Raw genomic sequence first — 10,845 nt, 5'->3', positions numbered from 1 at the left:
CTCGGTGGCCATCTTTGAAACGCCTCTCAGGCATGCAAGTGCAGCTCCTATCTCTTTGAATGGGGAAACATCAAATTCTCCAAAGCTGTTTGCCAAGCTTTCGATTAAATTTCATATTTGAAATCACCAATGAAATCTGACAACAACTGTCTCATAAATTTAGTTTCTAATCGCACAAATCATGACAAAAAACTATTTTTCAGGCTGAATCAAGCTAATGTGCAGTCCCAAGTTCGCTTCTCTATAGGAAGGGTGTTTCTGACTGTTTCTATAGGAACCGGAGCTTCTAATGGCCGCTGCAGTGACGCGATGACTTTACCAATTGGCGATTGGCTATTATTTAGAAGGCGGGACTTATTCAACCACATTGCGCGTTGCACTTTCTCCCATTCATAACAATAAGAGTGACGCGTCTTGTGTTATTCTATAGTCTTTGCCATAAAATACTTTAAAACAAAAAACTAACCAACTATGTACATATAGATTTTGTATGGATACTATTTTACTTCCATTGTTCCATTCCATGCGAGTGACAATCTGTTACTTTTAGCAGTGTATTTGCCATTCAACCATGAGTATTCTGTCATCTCTATTGTCAAATGAGTTTTGCAATTTTGCATTTAAGCAAGTCAAATCTTGTATTGTCTGATGGGCTGTATTTTGCATTGAAGCATGTGAATGAGTCTGACAAAGTGTATTTTGCTTTTAAGTATGCAAACTTTTCTCAGAGACTCATACAAATTTGCCTTGCCCTCTGTGTGAATACCATTGGGGTGCAAAACCACTGCCGATATTGTTGCTCTTGGTATGAATAGGCCGTAAGTTCACTATTTAATTTAGAAGCCTTTGATTTTCATTAAGATTTACATCTTGCAAATCAACCAGAATAGTAAAGCTATGGAGTTTTCCATCTATTTTTTTGGCTAGTAAACTGACCCTTGGTGCTGATGCCACGTAGATCTGTGATCTTCATCAACATCCGAGGGAACATGTAGGGTTTGTTGGGTCGGCGGCGGCGTGCATAGATCTTCAGAGCCTCCAACAGGGGCTCCTGCAGACGATCTACACGCTCGGGCTCCTCAAGATCCATTCGGTCTACAGAGAAAGAGATTAATATCAGTATAGAAGTTCCTCCAATTTTTTGGGTGGTTAAAACCAATTCTGAATACTAGCTAAATTTATGTTATAATGTGTACACTTTTCCTGTTGCTTCAACTAGATGGCATCAGTGCTGCAGCCAAATTGCATTGCGTAATACCTCCACAAATTAGACAGATGGCGCTGAGGAGGCCAGTCTCAGTGTCATCCATCTCTAGGGGCAGAAGCTGACCAGCGAAGGCAAACACCAGGTCAGTGAGCGGGCCGAAGCCAGCATTATGCATCTGAGTCCGGTTAAGGGTCAGTCCGTCTGAAAAGGTCATTGTGTCCTGCTCCGGTGTGTATCGTGTACAGATTCGCAGCATCTACAAGAGACAGACATATATGAGGTAAAGAATTATGCAGATGTGATACAGTAGATGCATGGTCTGCATCGCGGTGAGTTTCTTAACGGAGGGAACACATACTAGAATGTCCAAGCAAGCTGATTTAAGGAGGGTGATCTGATCTGCGATGGTGAGGGTGGTGAAGCCCGGAAGGCGTTTGGCAAATTCCACAATTTTAATGATGCACTTGGTTGAAAGCTCACTGAATTTGTCCCATAGGCCCAAGTCCAACTGAACCCGGTGGTCTGAGCTTGAGTTCTGATGAAGAGAAAAAGAGAGGAGGTAAATATATTCATGCATGAATATCTGTTTTGAAGAAAATTGACAATTCTTATTTTTAACAGAATACTGCAGTACATCATTTTTTTTTTTTCTCATATGCCCTTGTAATCTTTAACCAAAATAACTGCCCCTCCCTCTTGCAGCGACATTTCTTCTCTTATTTGATGATGTGTTTACTGCCGCGAGGGCGGGACAACCTGTCACTCACATGACATCACGGCAATAGCAAACCACAATAATCTAACAATTCAAAATCATGTACAAAATCAAGTTGCCACCCTACACTTTTTCTTGTTCAGGAAGCCATTACACTCAAATATATGTCACAATAAGGAAGAAAAGACTATCTCAACTTCCATTTCATGCCGACTTTAATCAAAAATGAATCATATACTCCTATATAAACCTATATGACTCTTTATTCAATGGAAATTCTGCAGAATGTACAAAAAAAGTGAATTTCCATCTGTTCCTCACACTTTAGAACTTTAGAATACTTGGAATTCAAGGACTACTTTTATGGTTCTTTTTTGTCATTTTGGAGCTTGATGGCCCAAGTGCTCATTTACTTTCATTTTTCTGTGAAATCCTTCAGAAAGAATTTCACAGAAAAAGTTTGGAACAACATTGAGTAAATGACAATATTTATCTTTTGGGTGCACTGTTCCTTTAAATTATGTTTTCGATAATGGAACATGTTTATCACGCTACATCTGACATGGTCAGTTTACACCACTATAAATAAATTCCACATTCCATTGCTGACAGATTCGCTCATTTTCAGAAAACACTCACTGTGGTGTATTTTCCCAGCTGGCAGAGTGAAGGGAAGGTCTCTTGATGTGCTTTGCTCACTTTGTTGACCAGCTCCTCCAGTTCCCCACTCAGCTCGTAGCTCTCTGGTGGAACGACCTCATCCTTCACATCCTTCTTCTTCTTATTTCGATCATTGCGCACAGCTGAAAGTCACAAAGAGAGGCCGCTTAATATTTCTACAGTGAGTCAGGTTCACTCACAAACTGCCAAACTATGATCTTAGTACTTGGATGTGCAACCTAGTGAAACTTTACAAAGTGATGTGCCAGAAAAACATCAGATGATTTCAGGTTTAATTCCTCCGAATGTCTAACCAGGCACAATGCAACAAATTGCTTAATATACAATAATAAGGAACAAGAATTTTTTTTTTTTTTTTTTGGTTTTGCTAACCCAAAAATGACTAACGAAAACATGTCCAAGTCACATTTCACCACAAAAAATAAAATAAAAGCATATTAAATTTTTTATTCTATATTCTATTATGCCTCTCATTTTTAAGTTTTATGACTTTTTTAAATCATGTATTTAAATGATTATAAATTAAACAAATAAAACAAATACCACCATGACATACAGTCGTGGTCAGAATTATTGGTACCCTTGGTAAATATTAACAAAGAAGTCTGTGAAAATTAATCTGCATTGTTAATCCTTTTAAACTTTTATTCGCCAAGATAACAGCTCTGATTCTCCTATAATGCCTGATGGATTTGGAGAACACCTGACAAGAGATCAGACACCATTCCTCTATACAGAACCTCTCCAGACCCTTCAAATTCCCAGCTCCATGTTGGCGCCTCTCCTCTTCAATTCACCACACTCATTTTCTATAGTGTTCAGGTCAGGGGATGGGGACGACCATGGCAGAAGCTTCATTTTGTGCTCAGTAACCCATTTTTGTGTTGATTTTGATGTTTGTATTCGATCACTGTCCTGATGGAAGATCTAACCACTGCCCATTATAAGATTTCTAGCAGAGTCAGGTTTTGATTTTTTTATCTGTTGGTATTTCATAGAATCCATGATAACATGTATCTGAACAAGATGTCCAGGACCTCCAGCAAAAAAAAAAAATATTGTCCCACAATATTAATGAACCAGAATTATATTTAACCGTGGGCATGGGGGACTTTTTATCCCTTTGCGCAATTAAACCCATCTTGTAGGTTTGCTGCCAAAAAACATTTTTTTTTTTTTTCATCTGTTTGAAGTTCCAGTAGTGTCTGACAACTGAATATGCTGGAGTTTGTTTTTGGATGAGAGCAGAGGATTTTTCTTGAAACCCTCCCAAACAAAATTTGGTGATGGTGCTGTTTTTTTTTTTTTGTTTTTTTTTTGAGGTTTTCTGATCCTGAGACATAACTAATTTCTACAATTCTCCAGCTGTGATCCTTGGAGAGTCTTTGGCCACTCTAACTATCCTCCTCGCCATGCATTAAGACAATATAGACACAAGTCCCTTCCAGTGAGATTCATAATGTTTCCTGTTGATTGGAACTTTTTAATAGTTGCCCTGATGGTGGAAATTTTCAATGCTTTAGCTATTTTCTTACAGTCATTTCTACTTTGTGAAGCTCAGCAATCTTTTGTTTCACATCAAAACTATATTCTGTAGTTTTACTCATTGTGATGGATGGTTAAGGGAATTTGGCCTTTGTGTTTCCTCATTTATATCAGGAAGTCAAAACCATGAAATTATCCATGGCTGGACAATTTCATGTTCCTAGTCACCCTGGTGTGCAAAAAAAAAAAAAAAAAAAAAATCATAAATATGAATGGGAATATACTTCAGAGATAATTTACTCATAAGACTTTTTTTAGGGGTACCAATAATTGTGGCCATTGTGTATTATAGAAAAATATTTATTTCATAATGTGATTTTCCCCCACTTTAATTTTTACTTTAATGAAAGGTTCGATTGATTTTTGTGACATTTTTGAATGAAAGATCAAAAAGATAAACAACGCAGATTTATTTTCACAGCCTTCTTTGATCATATTTACCAAGGATACCAATAACTCTGACCACGACTGTAAATAAAATAAACATATAAAATACATAATTGCAATGAAAATGTGCTTTACTGTCATAAAAATGCCACTAAAAATAGCCTTATACAGCTATGGAAAAAATTAAGAGACCACTCCAAGTTCAGAAATCAATGTTAAGTGGTCTCTTAATTTTTTCCATAGCTGTATATTTACCAAAAATATAATTTCATTGTATAGGTTTAAATATAATTTCTTTTTTTTCTATTGATATTGAGGTGACGTTCTGGAAAGGTTTTGTAAGATTCATCTTGTCGATTGTCACCTGTTAAAACAAACTCAGTTTAACTTCGCATTTATCACTAGTTGTGTTATCGCATCTCTCCTGATTAGGATGCCGAATCCTAAACGTAATCACTAATACATGGAAACTGACCTCAGATCGGACACCGTGGGTGTTTTGGTGAGTTTGACCCAAGGGAGAGCAGCCCTGCCAACCCAAAACCCCCTCCCCTCTTTCTCTCGCCCCTCCCCCCTCCCATTCTTTCCTTCCTCTCAGGATATCCAGTAATAGCAAAAGCACAATGTGATCCCGGCCCCTACACACATCCCATACATATAAACGCACACATACATGTCCCAGCGGACACATAGAGGGCCAATGTGCCACTCTCCCCGTGACATCATCGCCGTGACCCTGGCAAATGAACAAACGCATGCCCCAGACTCGGTCTTTCAACCTCGGACTATTGTCTTCGTTACAACACAAATCTGTTAGTGCCAAGTAATAAAGTGACTAGAGGAAAGGCTACCAAAGAAATCACACCTACCATTGATGGATTGATGTGGGTGAAACTGCAGACACGAAACCCATTTGTGAAGTGAACATTCATAGTGAGCTCTAACCTCTATGATAACCAGCTGTATTTGTTTGTGTTTGAGCTTTTATTTGTCTTCAAGTGTCTCGACTGGCAGTTTACAGTCGTCTACAGTGTGTTTATGCCCGTGTTCCCGGTCTCAAGTCTCACGACTCTAAATTTGTCTGTGTGTCTCTGGGTTGTATGTCTGTTTCACAGCTTCTAGCCTATATCAGCGTGTCCCCGTCTGTCTCATTTCCCATCTCTATATTTGTGTTTGTGTATGTGGGTCTTGGCCGAAAACCAATAAGCTCACGTGCCTGGCAGAGGCCTGAACCCTCACCTTCCTTGGACATGCCAACCTCGAAGCACTTCTGCAGCCGACAGTACTGGCAACGGTTGCGTGTGACCTTGTTTATCTGGCAGTTCTTGTCACGGTGGCAGGTGTACACCATGTTCTTCTGAATACTGCGACGGAAGAAACCCTACGACAGACATCCAAGAGAGAGATAGAGTTAGTGGGTCAGCTGAAGAGTATGTCAGCCACCTTCCCCCCTCCTATCTTATACAAGCTGTCGGTATATTGTTCAAAGTTGCTGATCTGGTACTTTTTGTTATATAAATGGTCAAAAACCTGACAAGTCATGTTCAAAGTGATAAAACGGTGTGACCACACATTAAAGGGTTAGTTTGCCCAAAAATGATCCCATGATTTACTCACCGTCAAGCCATCTTAGGTGTATATGACTATCTTCTTTCTATATATTAAAGTTATATTAAAGAATATCCTGGCTCTTCTAAGCTTTATAATGGTAGTGAATGGGACTTGAGATATTGAAGCCAAAAAAGTGCATCCATCCATCATAAAGTAATTCATACGCCTCCAGGGGGTTAATAAAGGCCTTCTGAAGTGAAACCATGGGTTTTTGTAAGAAAAATCTATATTTAAAACTTTATAAACTATAATAACTGGCTTCCGGCATACGTGAGTTTAGTTCTAGTATGGAAGAGTGACCTCTGACCTGATGCATGATGTATTGACGAACACAGAAAAGCAGAAGATAGAGCAAAATAAAACAGCTGTCACAAATTAGAAATCTAAAACAAAAAATTTAAAGAGAAATGTCAAAGGATTTTGATATAAGAGAAGAGGAGCTTGAGTTTGTTGGCCAGCCCTATTCGTTTGAACCGCTAGAGGCGTCTACTCTTACCTAAGCTTACACTACTCCTACATCCTATGTCACACATCAGGTCAAAGGTCACTCTTCTGTCAGAAGTAGACTTGCGTACGGCCGTTACCAGAAGCCAGTAATTATAGTTTAGAAAAGTTTTAAATATGGATATTTTCTTACAAAAACCAATCGTTTCACTTCAGAAGGCCTTTATTAACCCCCTGGAGCCGTATGGATTACTTTTATGATGGATGGATGCTTCAAAATCTCGGTCCCCATTCACTCCCATTATAAAACTTAGAAGAGGCAGGATATTTTTTAATATAACTCTGATTGTGTTCGGCTGAAAGAAGAACAAATATACACCTAGGATGGCTTGAGGGCGAGTAAATCATGGGATCATTTTCATTTTTTGAATAACTGAATAAATATAATATTGATATTATGCCAAATTGTATCATTACTTGTGCAAACGGATTACAATTGGGTTAATGAAACTAACTAGGCTTGTTCATAAAGAATATGCTATTGCTTCCGTTAAAGTGGTTTTGTATGTTTCTTTGTGTTTTTGTGCCATGAAGGTCACATTTTTAAGATATCATGTCAAGTCAAAAGTTTTTCAACTTAGATAGGTCTTGAGAAACTTTTTTGAATACATTATTTTATTACAATTAAATGAAATAATCCTTTACCATAGCTGTATTTTACCACAGTGGTAATTGGTACAGCACATAGTGTATCATTTAAACATAGTAAAATTACTCTATTGCATTGCCTCTCATTGCTTTAACATACTGTTCACATTACATCACATTACAGTTCACATTATGCTGATATTGCACAACTGTTTCCTTTTCACGTGACATTTTGTATGTTTTCATAAACATTTTTGCTCCTTGCACTACAAGTTCCTCAATCGGTCTTAGTTTCTTGCTTTTGACAGATGCGAAAATACTTTTTGGCATTCAAGTATTTTTAATGTGCGAGAGCTAAACCTCCATGCTTCTCTATACTTTTCACACTTTTGCCAAACATCAAGGCAAAGTGTCTAACAGACTCATGAAAAACAAGATTCACCAGGCCACGGGCGATGGGAGTTCTGCTGTTTACCTTGCAGCCCTCGCAAGAACTGACACCATAGTGGTACCCAGAAGACTTGTCCTGGCAGACGAAGCAGGGCTTGTAAACACGAGGCGGAGGTGGTGGAGAAGGGGAGCTGGGCACCATCTCCTCCGAACTGGTGCTCTGGGTCTCCACCGCTGAAGAAAGATCAACAGGAGAGAAAAGAAAACATCAGACGCTTCACCTAATCACATCACTTCACACTATTTACACAACACAGGAGGATTTAATGAGAGGGAGATATTAAACGCCACATGGAGAGAAGAAAAGATTCTCCCATGAACCTTTTAAACCGTATCCGATTTCAAAGACCCATGAGTGCTTTGAAAACCATCATGATTCCTCGCTAAACCTTTTTCATGATGCCCCCGAGCAGTAACACACAAGACGCTACCCATCGCTGCTTTTTAAATCTGTTATTGTATGAGAAGCATCTGCCAACTAGGTAAAAGTCATGTAGATTGTAGATTTCATCTCCCTCAAGCTCCACCCCCCAGCCCACCCCGTCCTTAGGGGGTCAGGATTTTAGGGGATTAGGCTGTGGTGATTGACACTGGAGAGAAAAGAAAACACAGTTTAACACTAGCAGACAGATAAGCGGAGCCGATAAGACAGGTAGCTCATCTCAGTCACATAGCCTGGGGGCAAAACTCCACCCTGCGCTTGGGGTCTTGCATGTGGGATGGCCGACTGACATGGGACGAGTGTCTCATGTCTCACTAATTTTGACGTCAACCCGTACTGTAAGTCATAACTTTGAGGAATCACACCAGACATTTTTTACAAGAAGAACGAACTTTAATTATGCAGAATTTTAATTTTGTCTCATATTTGATGCATCGTTGATTCTGTTGTTTTCCTATTTATTACTGTGAAGCTGCTTTTTAGCAATCTGTATTTTATAAATAAAGGTGACTTGACTTTTTTATTTATTTTTTTACATTTTCACATGCCAAAGCATTTCTTTTAGTCAATTTTTACCCTTGGTCAGTCCAAATTCAAACCCCCAGCCCTCACCCTTGCCATCTTTTGACACACAAACCCTATATTTTTCGTTTCCCGGCCCTAAATTCCTCAGTGCAGTCCTGCTAGGTTTTAATAGAGGCCCCTGCTCGTAAGCTAGGCCTATAAAGGTAGTCTCATGGCTGGACTGGAGGCCCCAGCCCGGCTGGCGGGGTCTTTATTAAGACTCAGACACCTCGGGCAGCCATTCACACCACCAGCTGTAGCCTGAGCTAGTAAAAAAAAGGCCCAATCATAAAAATAAAATAAAAAAACAGGGAGGCTCTAAACTCCTAACTTTTATTGCCCCACCTTCTTCAGCTACCTTCAATGGAAAGCCTAAACTTAACCTACAACCCCTCCCTCTCCGTCCCACCGCAGGGTTCAGCAAAAACCACCAGCTTGGCTTTTTACAAGACTTTGGAGACTTCAAAAGAAGAAAAGGGGGCATAAAAAGAGGAATTTGATAGAAAACAGAAAAAGGGACGAGGGTGGAGGGGGTGAACGAGGAGAGGCGAATAGTCCCATTTAAGGTCGAGCTCACATACAGTAGGGCCTTCTGTTCATGGCCATGGTTACAAACAAATCACTTATTCTTCAAGTGAGAATGAGAAATACACAAGCTTTCTGAGTATATGATGAATAAAAAAGCTAATTGCATTTGAACAAGCAATGTGCGTGACATTTGTTTCCCAACTATTGTGCAATGTCAAGTTGGTTACTTTTTACCTCTCTATTTTGAAGTGCACTATATCCGAATAAGATCTAGTTTAGTTAACGATTTTTGAGAACACTAACTAGAGCATTCATATGAAAATAAGTGAAGAACCACAACGCAAAAAGGCTATCAAAATGCAATAGGTCACATTAAAGTTATCATTCCTGTATAAACCCCAAACATGTATGCTATCACAACACATACGTGTTTTGAATACTAAGTATATGCTTTGAAGTAAATGTTGCACAGCAGGATCAATGCTCTCCCCTGAACCTAGCATGAACTCATTTGTTTATATAGCAATACTGGCAATATGCTGGTAATGACAAGCACCTGAAAAGAACCGCAAACTACATGTGGCGTGAAGAAACGGCTACTGATTGACACCGTCTGAGTAGCTGAGAGTAAAAAGAATGGGAGGGGGACAAAAAATCCATCAGGATCTCTCAACAACCCGAGACGGTTCCTGCCGTAAAAACCCCGGTCGCTTTCCCTCCCTCTAACACCTCTTCCCAAATATCAGTCAACACTTCTCCCGGGGTGCACAATGGGATGGGTTCTTGTGTCAGCCCGGAGGCCCTCTCTGCATCCCCTCCGCTAAGCTATCCTCTGTTTGGGAAACAAAGCGCTCTGAAATGAGAGGCCTCCTTATCAGCTCTCCAGCCAGGGACTTGATTTGCATCACAATGCGAAGGCAGAGGGCGGATGGCTGCTGATGGAGGGACAGGTAGAAGCCGACTGCAGTTATCAGTAGACGCTGTTCATTTCCTGCCTGGTATTGTGTTTCTGTCCTGAACTGGTCTCTCTGTATCCTCTGTACACAAGTATTCCAGGTGGACCGTCCTATGCTAATCCCAGTGTCAACCTAGACAAAGTGCCCCAGTGGTAGGAAAATGGCCATATCTACAAGCAGAAACACACACAATATACGCCACACTAGGGCAAAGTAAATACAAAAATGCAAAAATAGGATATGAACACACACACACACACAATGATCCTATGCTGGGAAAATATGTACACAAAAATATTTAAATATTTATATGAATGAACATTTATTTGTATTATTAAATTTACACATTTATTTAATATTTTTAAAATAACTTTTACATTTAAAATATTTAGTAAATAATTAGTAAATAATTTAAATAATAAAAGTAATTTTATATTTATAAAAAAAACTTTAAACTCTTAAATTATTCAAATAAAATAAAAATATTAAGAAAAATATTTTCTCAATAACCTCTATATTTAAGTACACTGAAAAAAAAAATCTGAAATTGCAAGTCAATTACAAAGAAACAGCAAATAACACTAAATTAAACGTGAGATTTTGAAGTAGAAAAACGTACAACTTCAAACTTTGAAAAATCATTTTTTTACAGGCTAAGATCTAGTGG

The 10,845-nt window shown here is 39.0% G+C and overlaps 1 protein-coding gene across 4 annotated transcripts in view; it reads right to left on the bottom strand.

Annotated features, from left to right (window-relative positions):
- The window catches only part of rarga (retinoic acid receptor gamma a), a 68,275-nt gene that overhangs the window by 2,778 nt on the left and 54,652 nt on the right, over positions 1-10,845 (bottom strand). For all 4 annotated transcript variants that reach the window (XM_048177189.1, XM_048177188.1, XM_048177190.1 and 1 more), the window contains 6 exons: positions 7,714-7,862; positions 5,775-5,916; positions 2,562-2,725; positions 1,566-1,742; positions 1,259-1,463; positions 937-1,095 (listed from right to left, as the gene is read on the bottom strand). In XM_048177189.1, coding sequence (XP_048033146.1) covers positions 937-1,095; positions 1,259-1,463; positions 1,566-1,742; positions 2,562-2,725; positions 5,775-5,916; positions 7,714-7,862 — 996 coding nt within the window. The remainder of the gene's footprint in view (positions 1-936; positions 1,096-1,258; positions 1,464-1,565; positions 1,743-2,561; positions 2,726-5,774; positions 5,917-7,713; positions 7,863-10,845) is intronic.

Source organism: Megalobrama amblycephala, linkage group LG24 (assembly GCF_018812025.1).
Source record: "Megalobrama amblycephala isolate DHTTF-2021 linkage group LG24, ASM1881202v1, whole genome shotgun sequence".
NCBI lineage: Eukaryota > Metazoa > Chordata > Actinopteri > Cypriniformes > Xenocyprididae > Megalobrama > Megalobrama amblycephala.
This window is presented reverse-complemented; position numbering and strand designations above follow the sequence as displayed.